General features: G+C 40.0%; 1 protein-coding gene across 1 annotated transcript in view; it reads left to right on the top strand.

Annotated features, from left to right (window-relative positions):
• The window catches only part of RMND5A (required for meiotic nuclear division 5 homolog A (S. cerevisiae)), a 40,555-nt gene that overhangs the window by 9,496 nt on the left and 5,798 nt on the right, over window positions 1–25,261 (top strand). Inside the window, exons 2-7 of the mRNA XM_011971771.1 lie at window positions 1,712–1,846; window positions 3,297–3,397; window positions 17,695–17,861; window positions 18,850–19,015; window positions 23,012–23,114; window positions 24,574–24,728. Of these exons, the coding sequence (XP_011827161.1) occupies window positions 1,790–1,846; window positions 3,297–3,397; window positions 17,695–17,861; window positions 18,850–19,015; window positions 23,012–23,114; window positions 24,574–24,728 (749 nt within the window). The 5' untranslated portion in view covers window positions 1,712–1,789. The remainder of the gene's footprint in view (window positions 1–1,711; window positions 1,847–3,296; window positions 3,398–17,694; window positions 17,862–18,849; window positions 19,016–23,011; window positions 23,115–24,573; window positions 24,729–25,261) is intronic.

The following is a 25,261-nucleotide window of genomic DNA, read 5'->3' as shown; positions in this document are numbered from 1 at the left end:
CAGGGAAAGCTTTCACACTGTGATGTACATTTGCTCTTTCACTCCTGATATTTCATGTTCCTTCTGTTGTCATTTCTTCTGTCTGAAGACTTTAGCAATGCTTTTAGAGCAAGTCTGATGGCAGTAAATTCAGTTTCCCTCCATCTGAGACTGTCTTTATTTCATCTTCATTCCTGAAGGATATTTTCACTGGAAGTAGAATTCTAGGATGGCAGTTCTTTTCTTTCAGTACTTGACAATCATGCCACTCCTTTCTGGCCTCCATAGTTTCTGTTGAGAAATCTGTAGTCATTTGAATCATGGTTCCCCTGTAAGTAACATGTCACTTTTCTCTGGCTGCCTGCAAGATTTTTTCCTTTATCTTTAGTTTTAACAGTTTGAATGTGAGATGTTTGGGTCAGATTTCTTTGAATTTGTCCATGTTGGAGTTCACTGAGCTTCTAGAATCTGTATTTATGTCTTTTGCTAAACTTGGGAAATACTCTTTAACTGTTTTTTTCTATACTGTACTGTTTCTCTTCTCCTTGTATTCTGATGACACACATTAGATCTTTTATAATTTTCCCACAGGTCCCTGACGCTCTGTTTTTGTTTTGTTTTGTTTTGTTTTCTGGTGTTCAGATTGGATGATTTCTGTTGATCTTCAGTGACTTTTTGCACTGCCACTTTGCTTCTGCTGTTGAGTCCATCCAATGAATTTTTTATTTTGGTTACTGTATCTTCGTTTTCCTTGCTAAGTCACTCCCTTTGTTTCAAGATTGATTGTATTTTTATAATAACTGCTCTAAAGTTTTAGATGGTTCCACCATCTCTGTCATGTTGGCATTGGTGTCTGTTGATCATCTTTTTCCATGTAAGTTGAGATTTTCTTGATTCTTGGTATGCCAAGTAATTTTGCAGTATCTTGAACATTTTGAATGTGTGTTATAGTACTCTAGGTCTTATTTCAGTTCTGTGGAGAATATTGGTATTTTTGGTTTAGCAGGCAATCAACCTTGTTGGATTCAGGCCACAAGTTCTAGCCAGTCTTTTCTGGGTTGTGGTTTCAATGTTAGTTTTGTTTCTAAAGCCATTACAGTTATTTAGATTTGTCCTGTGTGTGTACCACCTGGTAACTAATATGATACCTAGGAATTAGGTCTATTCCCTAGTTCAGTTTTCAAAATCTGTAGTATGCTGTTTCTAGTCGGGACCATGCATATATATCTCAAAGGCAAACCCAGAGGTGTACATAAACCACTGTCTTAACTACTTGGCCATCCCCCCGCAACCACTTTCAACCTCAATACTGCAGTTGTTGGGATGTGCCATGGATTAATATGTTGATAGGCATGTGTGTTTTTTCTCCTTTTTTCCCCTCCCATTATAGACAGTGCTGCAGTGAGCATGCTTTCACAGGTCATCATTACATTCCTCTAAAAATATTGCTATATATAATGCCTAGAAATCAGTTCATTCGCTTGATTCTATTTTATTCATGGACACCATTATTAAATCTACTTTTTAAAAAATTCTCTAAAAATATACCTATTTACTCTTCTAGCATGACAAGTTTTAGAAAGGAGCAGTGGAAAAATTCCTTCCTGTGATACACTATAAATTGCAGTTGGGTACTTATTGGGGTATCTCAGACTGAAACAAAGACCATTTTTTTCCTGTTAAGTGGGGTGAAAATAATCTATTTATGATTCTCTTTCTCTTTTTTCCCCAGAATTTTGATTCTGACATTAGCAGTGTGGGAATAGATGGCTGCTGGCAGGCAGACAGCCAAAGGCTTCTCAATGAGGTGATGGTGGAGCACTTCTTTCGACAAGGAATGCTGGATGTAGCCGAGGAGCTCTGTCAGGTAACAGTGTGCCCACTGGGAGGTTTTGAGAAAGAAGCAAGGGAACTCCTTAGAGTTTATAGTATTTGCAGGGTGGGGTTTTGAGTCTTCCTCTAGCTGTAGATAGATTTTTTTAATATTTAAATTATCAGAGATGACCTCATTTTACTAGGAGTGTTTTTGGAAATTTTTTAAGTGCCAAAAATTATAGTTCTAGAACTTGTTATCCAAATCATTTTTTTCTTGTTCCTGTCCCAGAATGTGAGTCTCAGTTCATGAATCAAAGGGCTCAGAAGTGATACTCTTTCTTCATTTCCCTTTTTGATAGAGAAGGTTAGTATAGCAGACAAGAGGAAAGGGACAAAAACATTGATGTTTGTTCTTCTGTTCTAGCCTAGCTTAAACAATTTTATCAAATGAATTTCCAACTAAAATTTTTTTACCTCACATTAGCAGCATTTGTCTTTTATTTCTATCACACATGAGTTAGGACTCTGGAACAGTTTACCAATGCCATGTAGTCATAATAGTAGCAGCTGCCATATATTGAGTGCTTACCTTAAGCCAAGCCCTGCCTTTATTCCTTGCTGCAATCCCATGAAGTACAAATTATTGTTTCCATTCTACAGATGAAAAATCTAAGGTCTGGATAAATAAGTTGCCTGAGGCCTTAACAGGTTCTTTGTGAAAGAACTGGGATTCAGTCCCTGATTCGTATGTCTTCACACTCCGTTCTAAGCCACCATGTGCTGTTGCATTTTTGTTTAGAAGCATGAAGGACTAAAAGAATTAAATAGTTTAAAAGCAGTCTGTAAACCAAACCTCTAAGCTAAGCCTTTTCTGTTTTAAACATTTCAGATAAGTGATAACTCGGTTTTTCTCTGTACCTTATAGGGATTTTGTATGTGTGTGTCCATGTAATTTCCTGCAGTAAACTGTCGTTGAGGATTGTTTGCTTTTAAGTAACAAAAGACCCACAATCACAGTGGCTTAAGCAAAAGTGAAGTATTTTTCTTCGCAGAAATAGGTAGTAAGACGTCCACAGCATGTTTGGTAACTCTGCTTCATGAAACTCTTAGGGACTTAGCACCTTGTGACTCGGTTATCCCCAGGGTGTCTCCTGTCTTCAGGGTCCAAAGATAGCAGCCAAAGCTCCAGCCATACCTTTGTATCCCAGGAAGGGGCAGAGTGCATATTTATATTTCATTGGTCAGAACTTAACGTCTTACAAAGCCATACCTAGCTTTATTCCATTTGCTTATGTACCCTGCTGAAATTTGGGAATTCTACTGTGGAACAGAGGGGAAGAATGGTACTAGAGGGCAGTCATCAGTCTCTACTATAGGGAATTATCTTTAATGGCTTGCCCCATATTTTACAATCTAGAATATACTTAGTCACTAGCTCCTTACCCTGAGTAATGCTAACAAAAGTCCTTTCTGTTTTTTGTTTTTTGTTTTTTGTTTTTCAGGAATCTGGTCTTTCTGTAGACCCAAGTCAGAAAGAACCATTTGTGGAGTTAAATAGAATATTAGAGGCATTAAAGGTCAGAGTTCTGAGACCTGCTCTGGAGTGAGTATTGAATTTGCTTTCTTTTGAGTACTTTCAGAACTCTTTGTAAGAAAACTCAATCAGAAAACACATTAGAGATTTTTAGATATATTTATCTTACCTGTGGTAGACTTCAGAGAAATCAAAGGAGAATTATTTATTTTGGCTAAGTGAAATATGGGGGGTGTGCAATATGAGAAAATGATTAGAGCTTATTTCACTTATCAGTTGGTCTGAATTCCCATGAGAGAAAAGGGTTTTCTGTTTCCAGGCTACACCACCACTTTGTGTGGGCTGGCATTACAACAAGCTCTATTGTTCAGCCAGTGCAAGTTTGATATTTAAGCTTCCATAATATGCTGGGTTTTGCTGGGTTTTATGCTAGCATTCTAAGAAATTATTGGTTATTGGAACTAAGTGATGTGGATGAAGAGAATAAATATTTTTGTAAAGGTACTCTGTTCATAATTATTGTGGATTTTGATAATTGACCATGAACCTCTCATTGATAAGAATTATCTGAAATTGCTGAGTAAGCTATAATAAATATTATTCTAGAGCAGAGTCAGCAAACTTTTCCATAAAGGGCCAAGTAGGAAATATTTTAGGCTTTTCAGTCCACATAAGGTCTCTGTTGCATGTTCTTCATTTTATTTTACAACCCTTTAAAAATTTAAAAACCCATTTTTGGCCATCTGCTATACAAAACAGGCAGCAAGCTGAATTTGGCCTGTGCCATAGTTTATTGACCCCAGTCCTAAAATGTTTTAGTGCGAGGATTACCAGGTTATTTGTAATAAATAGTTCATAAACTAAAGGGAAGAAACTGGGTTATAGAAGCAGTGATTTGTTGTGAGATTATAGCTTTAGAATCCTGGTATTTTAAAACCAGAAAAATTAACCATTAGTGTTACGGAAGTTGACTTTTATAAAATGTGCACTTTTTCCCTTAAAATTTAGTTCCACTAACCCATTTAATTCTTCATAGCTTAGTTTTTTCTTTCTGATCATTTCTCAGTTCTTTTTTCTTTTTGAGACAGGGTCTCACTGTCACCCAGACTAGAGTGCAGTGGCATAACCACAGCTCACTACTGCCCCAACCCGCCAGGCTCAGGTGATCCTCCCACCTTAGCCTCCCGAGTAGTTGGGACTACAGGACTGTGCTGTAAGGCCCGGCTAATTTTAAAAAAAATTTTTTTGTAGAGACAGGATCTCACTATGTTACCCAGGCTGGTTTTGAACTCCTGGGCTCAAGCAATTCTCCCACCTCAGCTTCCCAAAGTGCTAGAATTACAGATTCGAGCCACTGTACTCGGCCATTTCTCCGTTCTGAGAAAATTTTGTATAGTTCTAAAACCAGCCCAGATGACTAGATAGAAATTCCTGTATAAATTTATATAAAATTCCTGTATAAATTATTATAGATCTCACTTAAGAACTGTACTGCAGTGTAAGATGCATATATTACCTTTGCAGAATTTGTGTAAGCAAATTTCAGATTGTGACACATCTGGGAGATAAATTCAACCAAATACCTGTAACACCTCTTAAACAAAATATGGCAACAACTACTTTTTTTTTTTTTTTTCCCAAAGAGAGAGTCTTGCTCCGTGGCCCAGGCTGGAGTGCAGTGGGATGATCATAGCTCACTGTACCCTCTCAAACTCCTGGGCTTAAGTAATCCTCCTGCCCCGGCCTCGTGAGTAGCTAAGACAACAGGTGCGCACCACCACACCTGGCTAATTTTTAAATATTTTATAGAGACAGGGTTTCTCTATGTCGCTCAGGCTGGTCTCAAACTGCTGACCTCAAGTGATCCTCCTAAAGCGTCAGCTGCCCAAAGTACTGGGATTATAGGCATGGGCCAATGTGCCCGAGAAAGCCTACATACATGTAAACATATAATGGGTTTCCCAATTGTTTTATAGTGATTAGCAAAATAATACTTGGGTTGTCATTCAAGGTAATGTTCACTTATCTATGCATTTCTTAGTTTGTTTTCATTAAACTTTGTTCGTATGTGCTAGTCATGTACATACTATGACTATATCTATAGTCACTGGCACATAGTATTTGCTACTTCAGCCTTCAGAGTACTCCAGACTTTTCCTAAGACCCTTTTTAACTTTGTGCATATATAAGATATGTTTCTTATTGACAAGCATGTTATGTATATTGATTATTTCTGTAAACTTTGTCTATTATTTGTAGCCTTAAGACAGTTCCTCAGGCAAATAGAGGACTTGTTCCATAAGTAGAAATTTTCTCATTTCATGTTTCTGGGAATAGTGTTTAATATCAGCATGAGGGAGTGTAGTGGTAATTATAGTTAACTCTTCTTGAGTGGTTATTATATGCCTAGCATTGTTCTAAGCATTTTACATGTCTTAACTTATTCAACCCTCATATTAACCTATGAAGTAAGTCATCTTACAGAGAAGCAATTAAGGCCTAGAAGATCCTCTGTGAAAAAAAGTCAAAATATTATATGAGAAATGCTTTACATAATAGTCCCCCAATATTCTCATTTGAGATTCACTTTAACTTATTAACTGTATCATCAAGCCAGGTGCAGTAGCTCACACCTGTAAACCCAGCACTTTGGGAAGCTGAGGTGGGCAGATTGCTTGAGCCTAGGAGTTCGAGACCAGCCTGGGCAACATAGCAAAACCCTATCTCTACAAAAAAATACAAAAATTACCTGGGCATGGTGGTGCACGTCTGTAGTCTAAGCTACTGGGGAGGCTGAGATGGGAAGATCACTTGAGCCCAGGAGGCAGAGTCTGCAGTAAACCGAGACCACACCACCACTCCAGAGCAGGATCCTCTCTCAAAAAATAAATAAATAGAAGTAAAAATGTACCATCAGTAATCCTACAGTAAAGAAACTCATTTAACTTGGTATAACCCAGTGTTTTCTCCTCATATTTGACCAAACAATCTTGTTTTCCCTCCAGATAACAGATTTGAAACCCATAAAATTGGAGTTACACAAAACATAAGTTATACAAAACATAAGATTTAATAGAAATTGTCATTACAACAACTCAGATTTTTCCAGTCCTTGCCTATTACTTGTGGATGCAGAGCAGATACTGACAAAGCATCTTTCATGAGCTAAGTACAGAAAATTCCCTTTGTTCAACTTATAGCAAAAGTTGAATGATATGGGATACCAATTTGGGGAATTCTAGTTAAGGTACAAGTGGGAAGATATCTGCCAGTTATGCAGCATCCCATTTGTTCTTGCTGGGAAGGATATCATGGAGCTCACAAGGGAAAAGAGGAAGGAGAGGATGCAGCAATTCCTCCAGGCTGCCTAGGCGGTGAAAAGGCAGAAGCCAGCCAAAAAAATTGAGGTGGCTAGGCCGGGCACAGTGGCTCATGCCTGTAATCCCAGCACTTCGGGAGGCCGAGGTGGGCGAATCATATGAGGTCAGGAGTTCGAGACCAGCCTGATCAACATGGAGAAACCCCATCTCTACTGAAAATACAAAATTAGGCAGGTCTGGTGGCACATGCCTGTAATCCCAGCTACTCAGGAAGGCTGAGGCAGGAGAATCGCTTGAACCCAGGAGGCAGAGGTTGCAGTGAGCCAAGATTGCGCCACCGCACTCCAGCCTGGGCAACAATGAAACTCGGTCTCAAAAAAAAAAAACCATTGAGGTGGCTAAAGGCCATTGAGGGCCTAGAAGGGAAGGAAGCGTGAAGAATGTTAGCTGTTTAGTTATAACAGTAGAAAGAAGGCCCAGGGGAATGGTGATATTGTGGAGAGAAGTGGCAGAACAACACCTGATTACATAGGTCTAATCAGGACCTTGCTTACTCCTGTGTTTGTGCCCTTGTACCTCTGAGTTTGTACAGATTTTCCCCCTCATCCAGATTTCTTTTATGCCAGATTGTTTATTTGCTTTTTGAATTTCCCTTGGTGCCTAGGGTAGTGCTTACCTCATAATAGGCCCTCAATGAATAACAGTAATCTGAAGGAGAATTTAGAGCAAACGTCATCCTCTTTCATGGTGGCAGATAGAAAGCCAAAAATAGTGTTAACAAGAGAATAATAGTAACTTAATACAATGAGGTCAGAGAAATATTAGAAAAAATAGGAACTGTCCTTGTGGCTGTGCCATTATTAACATACATATTGAAAGAAAGCAGTATCTTTAGGGGAAGCTACTTGATTGCCTTCCTAAAGGTGTCTCAAAGAGTAATACTACCTTGCTGGAGTTGCCACAGTCTAGTATCTGACTTTCAGCCTTGCAGACTTGGAAACTTGTTTTTGGTGTCCTTGTTTTGTTTTGTTTTGTTTTCACTAAGAACAGGCCTCAAACGATAAAAACCTGAATTACTAAGCTGCGTGTATAGTTTGGATTATTAGGGGCTGTGAAACTAGCTCCTGGTAGGCAGGTCCATGTGGAAGGCACATGAGCTTGCTAAGCCTGGAGTTGGAACAAGAGGAGATTGTTCTAGAAAATGTTCAATGTTGGCCAGTTGCGGTGGCTCACGCCCGTAATCCCAGCACTTTGGGACGCTGAGACGGGCGGATCACAAGGTCAGGAGATCGAGACCATCCTGACTAACACGGTGAAACCCTGTCTCTACTAAAAATACAAAAAAAAAAAAAAAAAATTAGCCGGCCATAGTGGCAGGCGCCTGTAGTCCCAGCTACTTGGGAGGCTGAAGCAGGAGAATGGTGTGAAACTGGGAGGCGGAGCTTGCAGTGAGCCGAGATCGCGCCACTGCTCTCCAGCCTGGGCGACAGAGCGAGACTCCACCTCAAAAAAAAAAAAAAAAAAAATGTTCAATGTTCTCAGGCTGAAATGTCCTGATGCCATTATCTCCACAATGGAGGTTTTGTTGCAGAGCCATTGGGCAGTTCATACTTCATTCACTGACTCCTTTTCTCAAAATTGTCCTTGGCTTGCCTGGGTCAAGTTTTGAGTCTGCATTAAGTATCCCAATAGGTAATAAATATAAGAGTACAAAATAAAAAGACACAACAAAATAAAAATACAGTGAAAAGTAAATCTCCCCACCTTTGCCTTCTAATCACAGTTACTCTCCAAACAGGCAGCCACCATTAACTTTTTTCTTGTGCATCCTTCTAGAGGTAGTCCATAAGTCCATAAGTTTATGTGGGTGGTAGTTCCCCACTTATCCTGAAGGGATATGTTCCAGCACCCCCAGTAGATGCCTGAAACCACAAACAGTACTGAACCCTATAAATGCTGTTTTTTTGTATATATGCATACCTTTGATAAAGTTTACCTTATAAATTAGGCATAGTAAAAGAGTAATCACAATAATAAGATAGAACAGTTATAACAATATACTGTAATAAAAGTTATATGAATGTAGTCTGTCTCAGAGTATCTTATTTTACTGTACCTCACCTATTTTCAGACCATGGTTGACTGTTGGTAACTGAAACCTCAAAAAGTGAAACCACAGATAAATTGAGACCCTGCTGTATTAGGTTTATGTACATTTTTATGCACAAGTCGTTGCATACTATACACAGTGTTCTGCTTTTTACTTGAAAATGTTTGAGGTATTTACCTATATCAGAACATATAGAACTATCTTTTTTTTTTTTTTTTTTTTTTTTTTTTTTTTTTTTTTGGTGGCTGCTTAGTGTTCTCTTTTAGGGATTATACCTTAATTTTATTTAACCAGCTCCTATGGATGGACATTTGTAGTTTCCGATCTTTTGCTTTATAAGTGATGCAGCATCGAATATCCATTGCACGTTATTTTGAGCATGCCCACTATATATGTAGGGAACATTTCTAGAATATTGGGTTAAGGTACCTTTAAAATTTGGATTGTTCTTACCATATTTCTCTCTATAAAGGTTGCCCTGAAATACAACCCTAGCACAAAATACCAAAGATCATTTCACATCCTTGTTGTCACAGCTGATTTTCCTTCCATTTAAACAAACAAACAAACTTTGTGAGCCTGATACTGATAGGTATGTGTGGTAGGGGAAGAATGACATGTCATATTTTCAGTTTGCATTTATCATATGAGTGAGTTGAGTTCAACCACATCTTTTCTAGATATTTTCACACCTTCATTGTGGCAAAGGCTAAGTCCACTAGACTTCTGACCTGGACTGTCTTTGAGGGCAATCTTAAGGCAGAAGCGACCACTGCTGAGATATGTGACCACATATACCACAAAATCATTTCCATGGGCCTGTGAGAGCATTTCATCACTGCCTCTAGGGAACCTCGTCACGCTTTTTTCAAAGAATTTGCTAACAGCAAAGCCTCAGTAAAATGCCATACAGAAAGCAGCTGGCCAGGTGTGGAGGCTCATGCCTGTAATCCCAGCACTTTAGGAAGCCTAGGCGTGTGGATCACCTGAGGTCAGGAGTTCAAGACCAGCCTGGCCAACATGGCAAAACCCGGTCTCTACTAAAAATACAAAATTAGCTGGGCGTGGTGGTGCATGCCTGTAATCCCAGCTGCTTGGGAGGCTGAGGCAGGAGAATCCCTTGAACCTGGGAGGCGGAGGTTGCAGTGAGCTGAGATTGTGTCATTGCATTCCAGCCTGGGTGACAGAGTAAGACTCCATCTCAAAAGAAAAAAAAAAGCAACCGAATGGTTATGAGAAAGGGAAGAGAGACATTACAGCATTTTTCACAGAAGAGAGAAAAAAAATTACTTCCGACCACAGAAGGATTTAGATTGGACAGGCCATGAACAGTATCAGGTAGGCTGCTGAAATATGAGAGGACTCCATCTCCAAAGCCAGCAGATAGGTGGGTATAGAAAGAAGCCACAGGTTTCTTAGTGGTGTGTGTGACCAGTAGTCCTAAAGATGAGAAGATGCTTGACAGACTTAATAGAAATTCTAGTACCAACGGGTAAAACTGTTTATAAGCGGGAAATAGTTCTAGAAAATGAAAGTGGAGGAAGCAAGCAGAGGTGCCTGATCACAGGGTCTTGACTATCACTGGAAATGAGGGTAACAGTGATTCAGCAATTTCTAGTGTTCTTCCCCCCCCCGCCCTACCACCCGGCTTTTTTTAGTTGAATAGAGATGGGGTCTCACTATGTTGTTGCTCAGGGTGGTCTTGAACTCCTGGGCTCAAGCGGTCCTTCCACCTTGGCCTTCTAAAGTGCTAGGATTACAGGCATGAGCCACAGTGCCCGGCCTGGTGTCTGTTTTCTTATTCCTACTCGTGGCTTCCTGTAGGTGAGTGGTCTCCCTGACTCAGGCACATTTTAATAGCCACATAGAACCACAGAGGAAACAAGGTTCTGATATATGTGCCAGTCCAACAGAAGGAACAATCAAGGCTTGAACAAGTTGGATTTTTTTCCCAGAAGTTGATTTCTTTTTCTTCCCTCCCCCACCTTTTGGTCTTAATTTTGAAAAGGCAGAAGACGAAAGAGTTAATGGATACGTTTTAACTCACTCTCTATGCCCTAAGTCTGGTGGAGAAACCATACCTCTTAAAGAGAAGCTAATTGAAAGGTAGAAAGAGGTGCTGTTTTTCAGAAGGATACAGAAAAGAAGGAATAGAAAAGCCAGAAGAGGAAAAACATTGCGTTGATAACACTGTTTTCTATTGTCTATTTTATATTCGTTGCTGGTGAAAGTTTATAGAAGTTCCAAGACTGTAGGTATTCCTTAGGAAGAAGAATAGACATTATCTGAATACATCCTCACCAAAGACTTGGGCAGTATTGGAAATGAGTGTGCAAGCCGTGACTAGAGAAATTGAGACTAGAGAAAGAGAAAATTTAAATGGTCCCTGAGAATAAATGTTTAAAAATATAAGAAGCTAAACTAACTGAGAGGCTAAACACACATGATAGAAAAGAAAAGAGTGACCTGGGAAAGACACTGGACATGTGCTTGTAAAATGCAAGTCTAGTATTAGGTTTATAAAATACCTTGTTTTTTTTGTGGTAGGAAACAGGCAGTAAATAAGGCAATGTCACATTAAGTATTTTAAAAAGATCATTGATCTGTAGAGTTGTGTTGTCCAATATGGTGACCACTCCTATTTGTAGCTCTTACTAATCGCTGCATTACTGAGAACCTTATATAAAAGGATGTGTGTGTGTGTGTTTTAAATAGAGTCAGATATGCAATACCATAGTTTGTGTGGTTTCTTAAATAGCATGTGAAAAGGACAGAGACTCACACCAACTGTGAGATGAGTTTAATGGTAGTAGTTCCAGCAATGGACTCAGCCTGTAGCTGAGAAATTACCATTTGAAAATATCTAAGAAATGAAACATTAAGTGTTCTTTTCAATCTCTAAAGCCAAGTTATGGAGTTCCTCACTTTTTTGACTGAACTTTTATTTTTGTCAGGTTTGCCATTCTCTGAATTTTTAAGCATTTGATTGATGTTACTAAGGACATTTCACAAGGTCCACACCTGTGGAGTAAAAATAAATGTCATTCATTCACCCTGAACTTCAGCTTTTACCCCCAAGAGTATAGCCTTAAAGGAAATTAGAAAAAGAGGTTTTTGTAAGGCTTTAAAATGCTGTGAAAGGTTAGAGTGGAATGTGCTGTGGGATTGGCAGGAGGCTTTTTTTTTTCCAGTATTACTAGAAATAGACACCCAACCAGGACGGCAAAATTGTAAGATGAGAGAGATAAGCCCACTAATGCTGTCTGTTAGGTTCCTGAGGGAGAACCGCTAACTATGAAGGTGAAATCTTGTATTTATTTTTGGAATGATGTAGAAATGCTAAATATGGAGGTAACCGTGTGCCAAGTCTTTTCACAGGCCTGACAATTCAGATAATTAATGCTAATATTTCTGCTGGGTAATTGTATAGATGCGGATTGCTTCTGACTTAGTCTTCTCGTAAGTAATATTGTTTTGGGGTTTGTTGGTGGAAAGTCCCCAAAAGGCTCTTCATCAGAAGAATGTAGTGGCATTGCACAGAGGGTGACACTGTTGATCTTACTGTCATTTTTGGGGTCTTCAGTGTTTCCGTAAACGGAGTAATTCCAAAGGTGACAGTGTTCTCGTGGTCCACGCTGGAAATTTGGGATCAGAATTTTTAAAAAATAAATTATAGAGTTAATAATTTCACTGCATTTTTAGTTTGCTTGCCACCCTCCCCCCCACCGTCTCTACTAAAAATACAAAATTAGCCAGGCGTGTTGGCACGCACCTGTAATCCCAGCTACTCGGGAGGCTGAGGCAGAAGAATCACTTGAACCTGGGAGGCAGAGGTTGCAGTGAGCCGAGATCACGCCACTGTACTCCAGCCCGGGCAATAGAGTGAGACTCTGTCTCAAAAAAAAAGAAAAGAAAAAAAAAAGGTGGGGAGGAAGGAAGGGGGAGGGGCAGGGGCAGGAATCATTTTGGTGAGAAATAGAAAACTAATCTCATTTTCTTTGTAATTCTTTAAGATTTATGAGAATGAGCCATAGACACCCTGACCTGCTCAGTTTCTCAAACTTTATGTCTTTCCTCATTTTATCAGTCTGGAACTTCCTTGTCTTTATAAAGTAACCTCTTACCACTGAGATCTCTGTGTTCTTTCTCTCCTGTTTGTTTTTGTTTTTTGTTTTTTGTTTTTTTTTTTAAGACGGAATTTCACTCTTGTTGCCCAGGCTGGAGTGCAATGGCGCGATCTTGGCTCACCACAACCTCCGCCTCCCAGGTTCAAGCGATTCTCCTGCCTCAGCCTCCTGAGTAGCTGGGATTACAGGCATGCGCCACCACACCTGACTAATTTTGTATTTTCAGTAGAGATGGGGTTTCTGCATGTCAGTCAGGCTGGTCTCGAACTCTCAGCCTCAGGTGATCGACCCACCTCGACCTCCCAAAGTTCTGGGATTACAGGCCTGAGCCACCGCACCCATCCTTTGTATTCTTTACTGAACCTGTGGGCAGTCTTTGCAGGTTTCTAAGATACATAAATTCGTTTTTACCACAGTTTAGTTCAATAACACCTGGCTGCCAACAACACAGTTCAGATTTCAGTCACCATGATGTATTAGCTGTGAGCAATTGTATAAAATACAGACTTCTCTGCTAGCTCTTCAATCTATGCATCAGGACGTAACAGGCGCATCATGGTCATGACCAGTTCTGTCACTTCGCTCTTGATCACTGCGCATCTACTGTCAGTTACCCTCAGGCAACAAGTGTGTAGTTGTGTTACCTCCCTAACTCCCTTATCCATGTGACCTTTTACAAAGAATGAATAATTGGAAGACGGACTTGGCAACAAGAAAAATCTTAGAAGTGAAATTGAATGTGATTAGAAAGATTTGAAAAGGATGACAGCAAGACGAAGCTAGGGCAAGACCTAAGCCTACAGGAAGCTAATGGTACAAAGCATATTGGAAAAGTCCTGTCACTATGAAGACCAGGGTAAAGTCACTTCACCATCTTTTCACTTATATTGCACTAGAATAGCAAGATGCTTGTGGTTTAGATGGAACATTTACTTCGTGTGTGCGTGTGTGTGTCCCGGTTTGGCTACTATTCGGGCCAAATTGGTAATAGTTGGCTTATTGAAAGAAGATGGTAATTACAAGGATATTGAAGAACTTCACTGCCAGTGAAAGATGGCTTCTATCATGTTCAGAAATTGTGAATTGACTAATGTTAAGCTATCTGAGGAAGATGTTATAGTGAGTAAGAATGCTGCTGTGAAGTTTGTACTGAGATTTCAATGATTCATTAAGGCAGATGTTAACGATGATCATCACAGAAGGCAACTCTTGATACTAGAGCTTAGCAAAAGGCATAGAATAGTGAAGAATAGTGAACAGAGTTAAAAATAGATTCACTTTCTTATTAGGAGGCAGCTGTGGAGAGTGACTTTGAATAAAACCTATGCTTATTTGGCCACTTAACTGTGGCCAGGGAATTGAAGTCAACAAAATACAAATGTGGGTTTCTGGGTACAGTCCTGGAGGTATAAGAGAGAGGTCCTATCATGTCAGGTGAGGATTTCACCTTAATTGCTTACATGTGCTTAAATGTTTGGGAGAGTTAAAAATGGGTGTCTCATCCTTAGTTTAGACATTTTGCCAGGGAGGGAGAAGCTTGGAAGTCCTTTGCCTTGTATAATTTAGTCTTAGTATAATATTAAGAGGTTAAATGAGGATAGTACATTGTTTCAAAACGAATAGGATGAAAAGAAATACGACTTTTAAGAAATGTGAAATCTTGTGTTGTATGAGTTTGGGTTTTGTGTTGTCTTCTCCCTCCCAGTTCCTTTTTGTAAAGGTATCTACTTACTTTTCTAAATATTTCTTGGCAAGGAAAGGGGAGGAATTAAGCAATGCTAGTTTCTTTTCTTATTTCATAGCCTTGTTTATAGCAAAATTTGAAACTGTGCAAACATAAATTTAAGTAGTACTTTAAATATTATATTTGTCTAAATAAATGCGTCTCCAGGTTAAGTGGAGTACAGGTGTTTCTAGCTTATAAAGCTAAAATTGATAATTCATAACTTTCAGGAAAAGTAATTTATAATTACTCTATAGGCCTGTTCGTTAAAAGGAAGTTAAGACATTTTACTTTTACATTAGCTTAAAAAGTTATTACCTTTTAAAGTATAAAGTTAATACATGTTCATTACAGAAAACCTGGAAAATATAGGACAGCATAGACTGTTATCAGTGCTGTTCAGCTGGAATTGATTGGTGTGTCTTCCTGGTTGTTTCAGACCCCTGGTGCTGATCTAAGAGTTGGTGCCTTGTTCTGATTAGTCATAGCCCATGGTGTAGCAGTTGATAAAAAATACTTGAAATCCCAGAGTCATTACTGTTAAACATTCTGGTGTCTAAAAGTTACTTTTAAAAATATATCACACTTTTGGCCGGATGTGGTGGCTCATGCCTGTAATCCCAGCACTTTGGGAGGCCAAGGCGGATGGATCACCTGAGGCCAGGAGTTTGAGACCAGCCTAGCCAACATGGTGAGACCCTGTCTCTACTAAAAATGCAAACATTAGCTGGATGCAGTGGTGCATGCTTGTAGTCCCACCTATTCAGGAGGCTGAGGCAGGAGAATGGCTTGAACCTGGGAGGCAAAGGTTGCAGTGAGCTGAGATCGTGCCACTGCACTCCAGCCTGGGCAACAGAGTGAAACTCTGTCTCAAAAAAAAAATGTGTGTATGTCTATATCTCATCACATTTGTATATATCACACTTTCAAGTTGTTCACAGTGGCTCACACCTGTAATCCCATCACTTTGGTAGGACAAGGCGGGAGGATTGCTTGAGCCCAGGAGTTCGAGACCAGCCTGGGCAACATGGTGAAACCTTCTCTGTGCAAAAAATTACAAAAAATTAGCTGGGTGCGGTGGTGTGCGCCTGTGGTGCCAGCTACTTGGGAGGCTGAGGTGAGAGAATCGCTTGAGCCTGGGAGGCAGAGGTTGCAGTGTTGAGCTGAGACCGCATCGTGTCTATGAACTTTTCCTTTTTTCTATTGACTTTTTTAAAATTAAAATTCGTAGTTACTCTATTAAATAGCTCCGGTATTTTGGCTCTACAAGCCCTTACACATACACCCCATATCAGAAACAGAAAAAAGAAAAATCTTACTGCCTTTCCTTATTTGCTAGTAGGAAAACATACTTATGCTTTTATGAGTGAAGGGGTGTATAAACTTTTGGAAAGTGATTTAATTTAAATGCACTACTTGGAACTGGAAATCCATAAGGTGCCTGGCAGGCTTAGAGACTGGCAGGCTAGCGACTGCAAAAAGCACAGTGCTGTTGGTACTGTTGATTGAGGTAGGGCATTCGCAAAAGACCACTGCCAGAAGTACTTTGCTGGTTGGCCAGGCTCACACCTGTAACTGCAGCACTTTGGGAAGCTGAGACAGTAGGATCACTTGAGCCCAGGAGTTCAAACACAGCCTGGGCAACATAATGTTTACAAAAACATTTTTTAAAATAATTAGCCGGGAATGGCAGCATGCACCTGTGGTCCTAGCTACTTCAGAGACTGAGGTAGGAGGATCACTTGAACCCAAGAGGCTGAGGCTATAGTGAGCCGGGATTACGCTACTGCACTGCAGCCTGGGTGACAGAGTGAGACCCTGTCTCAAAACAAAAAGTACCTTATTGTCAGCAGGTTTACCTCACTTGGTGTTACCACTTGACTGCATCATTTTAGTGCCAGGCAAGGAACCAAGGCTTACAAATTTAGGTAAGTATTTCCAAGATCCAGATGATTAATATTTTTAAAAATCACTGACTTTGAAGTCAGAGAAGCGTCATGATTTGACTGTAAGATGTGAATACATCAGCAAGTTAATTAGAATGTTTATATGCATGTGCAGCCCTTTCTGGGAAGGTTAGGACCCAGTAAAAGTGCAGCTCTGTGAAGTCCAATCCCAATCAGCAAATTCATTATAAATAACTTGAAAGGTTTTACTCTTGTAGTTGGTGGAGTTACTCAGATTTTATATTCTTACCCAGTTCAGATTCCAGTGGTCTTTGGTGAATTGGGTTAACTGAGGAGTATTTGTCTTATCTGATGGTCAAATTAAATAATATAATGCTAACAGCTTCTATATGTTAATATATTTAGAGAAATAAAGTAATGTTTCCTTATTCTCTTATCGCAAAATTTGATTTTAACAGCTAACTATATACTTTCCTGCCTTTGCCCTCACCTGACCTGGTAGTACCAGTTCAAGATTGATTATTCCAACTGTTTGTTCTGTAGAAGCCTGAGGTGCTGTATTTTTGGCTCAGTTAAAATAGAATCTTGTTTTTTCCCTTACTAGAACTATGTTTGTACAAATCATTTTGCACAGTAAGATTTACTGTATGATTTGTCTAGCTTTATCTTCCTGATCAGACTGAAAGCACCTTGGGGGGAAATAACGGTGTTTACTGTTTTTAATCCCAAAGTGAATAACACAAAATCTTGCAACTATTGAAAGTTTAGACGTATAGTTGCCTTTCAGGATCTTTGATTCATGCTTGTATATATCAGGCCAGTTTTACAGGAAAAGGGCAGTGGATCTAGGCAATCTAATTGTGAATCTCACGGCTGCCACCGCTTCAAAGTGTGGTCCTGTGCAAGTTCAGATGCATCATGTGACACATCAGAGTCATTCTAGTGATTGTCATCTGCTTTAATGCTTTTTTCTTTCACTAGCTGAAGGGCCTCTGCAGGTGTAGTTACTGGTGGTTACTTTCCTGACAAGTCTGGGCCCTAGGGATTGATGTTACCATAGACTTCCACAAGATGGCAGACCAATCCCCTTTTTTGTTTTACTGGGTTTCAAATAGTTTTTAAGACACATTGCTTATGCTTTTGATTATTCTTAAAGTTTTTTTTTTGCCTTTTCTTTAGGTGGGCAGTATCAAACCGGGAAATGCTTATAGCTCAAAACAGCTCCTTGGAATTTAAGCTACACAGACTGTACTTTATTAGCTTGTTAATGGGTGGAACCACAAATCAACGAGAGGCATTACAGTATGCTAAAAATTTTCAGCCATTTGCCCTGAATCATCAAAAAGGTGAGTCTGGAGTCAGATGTTATTAATGTTTGAAACAGGGCTATGGCCACCACTATAACTTAATGGTTCTTATTTGTTTGTTTTGTTTTTTGTTTTTGTTTTTTATTTTTGAGACGCAGTCTCGCTCTGTCCCCGAGGCTGGAGTGCAGTGGCGCGATCTCGGCTCACTGCAAGCTCCACCTCCCGGGTTCACGCCATTCTCCTACCTCAGCCTGCCGAGTAGCTGGGACTATAGGTGCCCGCCACCATGCCCGGCTAATTTTTTGTATTTTTAGTAGAGATGGGGTTTCACTGTGTCAGCCAGGATGGTCTGGATCTCCTGACCTCATGATCCACCCGCCTCGGCCTCCCAAAGTGCTGTGATTACAGGCGTGAGTCGCCGCGCCCAGCCCAACTTAATGGTTCTTATCTAGAGCTAATACATGTTTGCCAGTAAACAGTTGTAGTTGATAATCACAGGAAAAGCTCTGACTGGCTCTAGAACAAAAACAAAAATATTAAAGCCTCTTAGAAGTCAGAGATGTTGCAGATTTTGGAATTCCATATTAAACTGAGAGGAGATCTGAGAAAGAGCAAGGTGTGCACTTGCTCTCGTCTACCCCAACCTGGCTGTGTGCTGCTTGTTTTGCCACAACAAAGTGTCAGAGAGCCAAGGCAGCAAATGTTAACCCCACGTATTTGTATAGGAATACATTAACTCTGCAATCAGAGATAATGTGATGACATAATTGTTACTTCTGTAGGTAATGGTAATTATACTATGCTGTATATAAGAATTTAAATTATAAGTTCAGTATTTTCACTCCTTTCCTTTTCTCTCCATGCTGTTTAATTTAGGATGAAGGAAGAAACCAAGCTTAAGGACCAGAATTTTAAAGACCTGTTAATACATTATTTTAGGCTGTATCAGTATGGGTGGGGGTATTCTTGCTTTTCGCAGCTTATTACTGCAAGCAAACTAATGCTTTCTTGCTGGTACTTTTTTTAGACATTCAGGTTTTGATGGGAAGCCTTGTGTACCTGAGACAAGGGATTGAGAACTCACCATATGTTCACCTGCTTGATGCAAACCAGTGGGCTGATATCTGTGACATCTTTACACGGGATGCTTGTGCCCTCCTGGGGCTCTCCGTGGAGTCCCCTCTCAGTGTCAGGTATGGAAATTGGCCCTGTCTGTTATTGAAGTATGCACTGCATTAGTCACCTCCCCTTAACTTGTTTGGTTCTTGATATTTAAAGCCAAAAGAACTTTTGTCTTTCTGAAGAAGAGTGCAATTGGTATTTCAAAAGATATCACAATTGGCAGTGACTCTGTTTTAGAGAAGCAGTTTTGAAAGTGTGGTGTGTGAACCTCACAGGATCCTGAGAGGCTTTTCCACTGTATTGACATCAGTACAGATGGTCCAGAAACAGTGGTGGACTAAACTGCTAGAGCCTTTACACAAGTCGGGGCGGTGGTACAAATTCCACAGATACTTGCTGGATTCCTCACCACCACACCCTTGCAGTTTAAGAAATGCTAGTTTTACTTAACCACACCTGTAATCCCAGCATTTTGGGAGGCCAAGGAGGGCAGATCACGAGGTCAGGAGTTCAAGACCAGCCTGACCAATAGAGTGAAACCCTGTCTCTACTAAAAACACAAAAAATTCGCCAGACGTGGTAGTAGGTGCCTTTAATCCCAGTTAGTTGGGAGACCGAGGCAGAAGAATTGCTTGAACCCAGGAGGCGGAGGTTGCTGTGAGCCGAGATTGCGCCATTGCATTCCAGCCCATGCAACAGTGCGAGACTGTGTCTCAATTTAAAAAAATAAAGAAAGAATATTCTCGACCTGGTGTGGTGGCTCACATCTGTAATTCCAGCACTTTGGGAGGCTGAGGTGGAGGGAATCTCTTGAGGCCAGGAATTAGAGACCCACCTGGGCAACACAGCTAGACTCCATTTCTCCAAAACGCTTTTTAAAAAACGGATGTTCTTGATGAAACATTAAAATTATTAGTTTTATTACATCTTGACCTTTTGGTACACATCATCTTAATAATTTGTCAAAATAGGAAATCCACATAAAGCACTTCAGTTTCTTGTCGAAGTATGATAACTGTCTTGAGAAAAAGCATATTGTTTTGAGTTATAAGCTAGCTAGTCACTTTTTATCATGGAATACTTTTTTTGTTTCTTGTTTTTTTTCTTTTGTTCGTTTGTTTTTTTTGAGACGGAGTCCCCTGGCTGGAGTGCAGTGGTGCAGTCTCAGCTCACTACAGCCTCCATCTCTTGGGTTCAAGCAATTATCCTGCCTCAGCCTCTGGAGTAGCTGGGATTCAGGTACCTGCCACCATGCCCAACTAATTTTTGTATTTTTAGTAGAGATGAGGTTTCATCATGTTGGCCAGGCTGGTCTCGAATTCCTGACCTCAGGCGATCCACCGCCTCGGCCTCGGCCTCGGCCTCCCAAGATACTGGGATTACAGGTGTGAGCCACCACACCAGCCATGGAATAGGTTTTACTTGAAAGAATCATTAACACAGTTACCCACACTCAGGTCTTTGGCAGCCTTTTTTTTTTTTTTTTAATCTTTTTTCTTAAATTTTTCAGAGACAGAGTCTTACTGTGTTGTTCAGGTTGGACTCAAACTCCTGGGCTCAAGTGATTCTCCTGCCTCAGGCTCCTGAGTAGCTGGGACTACAGTTGTGTGCCACATCACCCAGCCATGTTTTTAAGTGAATGAAGCAAGCCTGTCACATTTGAAAGATCTTAAGTGTGATCCTACAAAAGCATGCATGAGTAAAAGAGTCATTCAAAGTACAAGACAGACAAACGGATTTTAATGTAGCAGGGTACAAAAAGTTTAATGGTAAAGTTTCAGATTTTGCTCTGCAACCAACCTTTAGAAAACTACTACCAGTTTTGGCCAGAACTGAAAAGTCAGTTTTGGTGTGGTATTGAGGAGGAGTTTCCACAGTGATCCAAAGCGATCAAAGTAGTGCTACACATATGTGTGAAACAAGGTTTTTTTTTTTTCGTTTATCTCAACCAGAAGAACATACCACAATAGATGTAATGCAGAGAAAGCTATAATAATCCAGCTGTCTTCTGTCAAGGTAGGCATTCAGGAGATTTGTAAAAGTGTGAAACAATGCCACTCTTCTCACAAATATATTTTTGTTTTGGAAACTAGTTTTTTTTTTTTTTACAAGAATGTTGTTTTTAATAATGGCATGGTATTTTATTTTTACATGGACTAATCGCAACTTTTATGTTTCTCATTTTAATTTCTAATGCATTAAAGATATAACCCACAAAAAGAAAAGCTCTTTGAGATCCTTAATATTTAAGCATATAAAGGGGTCCTGAAACCAAAACATTTTAAGAACCTGTTTTAAGAAAATGACTTTTTTAATTCCACAAATGTTTTGTATATTTGCTATGTGCGAGGCACTGTGGGCACTGTGTTGGATATAAGATGAATAAGGTGTATTCCACAGGGTTCTCCATCCTAGCATAGGAGCAGACAGATGCAATTAGCTGTAATGTGAGGCATTGTTGCCGTCAGTCTCTCTGAGGAAGACTCTGAAGTGGGAATGTACATGCAGAAAGTTTATTGACATCAGCACCTGTGGGAGAATGAAAACAGCAGGATTGGGCAGAGAGGAAAGTTGGACTGTGTTAGAGTGGCAACAAGGTCTCTCCCATTCCTGAGGAACTCTGGAGCTGCTATGGGCCTGTGGAGTTTTCCCAAATTGGGCCTACAGGGCTGGGCTTTTGTACCCTCACATGGAGCAACTTGCTGGATATGACTCTGGTCAGATGACTCTTTTCAACTGAGGATAGTCCTGAAGAGACAGACACAGCTGAGAGTTGGCTGCCAACACTTCCAGATCTGAGAAATGAGTGCTTCTACCCTGGACAGGGGTGATCTGGGGATAAGAGGAACTATGCAAAAAAATGTTTCAGGAGCAAGCATGTCATTTGACTGATGAACTGAGCCCATTAAACTTTTTTTTTTTTTTTTTTTTTGCTATTTTGTGCAATATGAAAACTTTTTTGGCATTAATGTAAGATTATTATGAAATTCTTTATGGTTTTTTTTTTGAAACAGGGTCTCATTCTGTTACCCAGGCTGGAGTGCAGTGGCACCATCATGGCTCACTGCAGCCTCAGCCTCCTGGCATCTTCCCACCTCAGCCTGCTCAGTAGCTGGGACTCTAGGCACATGCTACCATACCTGGCTAATGGCTAATTTTTATATATTTTGTAGAGACGGGGATCTCACTGTGTTTCCCAGGCTGGTCTCAAACTCCTGGACTCAAGTAATCCTCCCACTTTGGCCTCCCAAAGTGCTGTAATTACAGGAGTGAGCCAGCACCATCTACTGTTATGAAATTCTCTAAAAACCTTATTCTCAATTCTATACTTCTTTCCTATGGACCGAAAATGGTATATAAATCAGCACCATCTGCAGACCACATTTTGAGTATCATTATTCTAATTAGCATATACCTTGGAGCACATTTTGTAAGAAAAATAAGTATGGTGGTATATAGTCTGTAAGGAAGGGAATAAGAAAGGAAGTTATGTCTTGTGTATTGCTGAATGAAGAATTTTGTGCAAGAACATCTCTTTTTCCTTCAAACTCAGATACTACAACTTCTGTATTTGGAAGAGTAGTAGTTCTTAATTCCTGCTCTTCATTTGAATTAATTGGTTCTCCAAAGCTGCCTTCTTTTTTAAAATGCATGTTTTAAAACTTTATTTTTCTATCTTCTGAGGAAGTAAGCTAAAGTTAAATTACCCTAGCAAATGAGTTTTTTTTTTTTTTTAACGTTTGCATTCTTTAACTGCATTTACCCGCATATTGGTGAGGTTTATTTAGTAAATTTAGAGTTTCATTTTTTGTTTTGTTTTTTAACTGGGATTGGTTTTCAATAACTTCAGGAAATATACCAGTGGGCCTGGGGAAGAAGGGGAGGGAAAACAAGTTATTTTTCTTCTAGTGCAAATGGCTGGATTTACTCTTCGCAGAACAGAAGGCTCTCACCCCGTCCAGGGGCCAGGGTCTGCGGTACACAGAGTCTGGAGAAATTGATGTCTCCTTGGACCAAGCGGCCTGACACCTGGCCTGGCACTGACGTTTCCTCTTCTGCTCTCCCAGTTTCTCAGCAGGTTGTGTGGCGCTGCCAGCTTTAATTAACATCAAAGCCGTGATTGAACAGAGGCAGTGTACTGGAGTTTGGAACCAGAAAGATGAATTACCTGTGAGTTCCATTTTCTGTTGGCTATTTACCTTAACTGCCTTTAGAAGAATATGGCATCTTTAAATGTTCACCTTTTAACCAGGAAACATTGTTGTAGCCATTCGACAGGAGTTCTTTTATATATATATATAAAAGATTAAACAATACAAATGAGGAGCCTGGTACATTTTGGGGACCCTGGAGGAGGAGTATTACAATTTTGACTTGAAGTGCCTTTGAAAGCTGGGGAAGGGAAACATCAGAAGTGGTGAGAGTTGTAGATGCAGTAGCATGCAGTGTGTTCTGCAGTGCAGTTCACAGACCACTCCTGTGATGGTTTTTCTAATACAAAAGCAAAGTTAATTGGATTTACTTTTGTCTTAAGTATTGCCGTCAATAAGATCATGGGTTTGTGCTGGTTACATTTTCCTAATGCCAACAGAATAAGTACAGAGCTCTTAAAGGTCGTCCCTGTAACACCTGCAGTCATCAGCGGGCTTCTAGTACTGTATTTCTACTGCTCTCCTAGAAAGGACCATGGTTTTAAACATCAGCACAATCACTTGCCAACTCTAGAACTTCTCTAAGCAGTAGCGTATTCATCTCTAAGACAAGGACCAGCTTTCTCTTTATGGGGTTGCTGAAGGCTGCATAAGCATGCTTAGAACGAGATGGGACACGTGGTAGGCACTCAGATTGTGGCTGCCATGGTGCACTTATGATGTGGAGTGGCAAAGGTCATTGTATGTGTGTTTCCACCAGGTCTCTGACAGGCACTAAGACTCTGGGCTGGAATTGTCATTCCTGTCATGATTGTGTCACAGACCCTGAAAAGCTGACATTACGCATTTAGTTTTTTGCCCCTTTTATACCACACCTGTACACAGGTTTATTTGCAGTTACCTTGTTTTTCCAGCGGGTAACCCTGTCAGTTGGTTGCCCCAGCTTCTCAAAGATCTTTTCTGATTAAAGGCACAGATGCAGTCCTGGTCTTGAGTGTGGTCAGGACACAAGCAGCACTCCTGCTCCACTGCCACTAACTTGAACAAGTGAAAAGAACTTGAGCCTTCACTTGTTTTGTGGAGGCAGGTGCCTGGCATCTGGCAGTTTCCCGTTTATGTTGTAAGCATCTCTGACATGCACTAAGACAGAGCAGACTGAAATCTGAATTCACCTAAAGACTGTGTGTCAAGCCAGTAAAGCCATTAGAGGTGGTGATCTGCCCATTAGAGGTGGTGATCTGGTCATTGTTTTTTGTCAGACTTGTTTTTACACTTTGTCAGCTTTCTTGAAAATAATCTTGAAGGCTAATTTATCACTTTGAATCACTAAGACTGTTCATCTGAGTTAGAAGAGTGCTATAGAAAGTTACATTCAGGTGAATAGATATGATCAATGTTCTTTGCTGCACAGTATATATTACCATGTGGATGATTTTGTGAAGTATGACTTCAGCTTTTTTACTTTTTTTTTCTAACAGATTGAAGTGGACCTTGGTAAAAAGTGCTGGTATCACTCTATATTTGCCTGCCCCATTCTTCGTCAGCAAACGACAGATAACAATCCACCCATGAAATTGGTCTGTGGTCATATTATATCAAGAGATGCCCTGAATAAAATGTTTAATGGTAGCAAGTAAGTGTATGACTTTTAAAAAATGTTAGCAAATAAATTTTGTTTTGGAACTTGGTAGGAGCATAAGAAGTGATGAGGATTAAAAAAAAGTAGCTAGATTTAGAACTAAATAAATTTCTTAACTACTCATTTGGCAAAGTGGGTGGTATCTGATTTGAGTATTTTTAATTTATCTGTGGATTTGGTGATTAGATTTATAAGCATGTCTTTAATTTTTGGGGTAGGTGATAGATTTTCCCCTTTTTTATACAAATGGAGTTGCATACTAAAAAATGTTCTATACTTTGCTGTTTTCACTTGGTGATGTGTCTTGGAGATCTTTCTCTATGCCGCAGAAACAGCCCTCATTATTTTTTTGTTAAAGCTGCAGTATATTCTAGTGTATAGAAATATGATGGGGTATCCAGTTCCCTGTTGATGAACATTTGTTTCTCTAAACAGTGCTAAGTGAAGGGGACGGGCATGGTGGCTCATGCCTGTAATCCCAGCACTGTGGGAGGCTGAGGCAGGCGGATCATGAGGTCAGGAGATTG

The sequence above is a fragment of the Mandrillus leucophaeus genome, unplaced genomic scaffold, assembly GCF_000951045.1.
Source record: "Mandrillus leucophaeus isolate KB7577 unplaced genomic scaffold, Mleu.le_1.0 Scaffold1244, whole genome shotgun sequence".
Lineage (NCBI taxonomy): Eukaryota > Metazoa > Chordata > Mammalia > Primates > Cercopithecidae > Mandrillus > Mandrillus leucophaeus.
The sequence above is the reverse complement of the archived record's forward strand: the minus strand, read 5'-3'. Positions and strand labels throughout refer to the sequence as shown.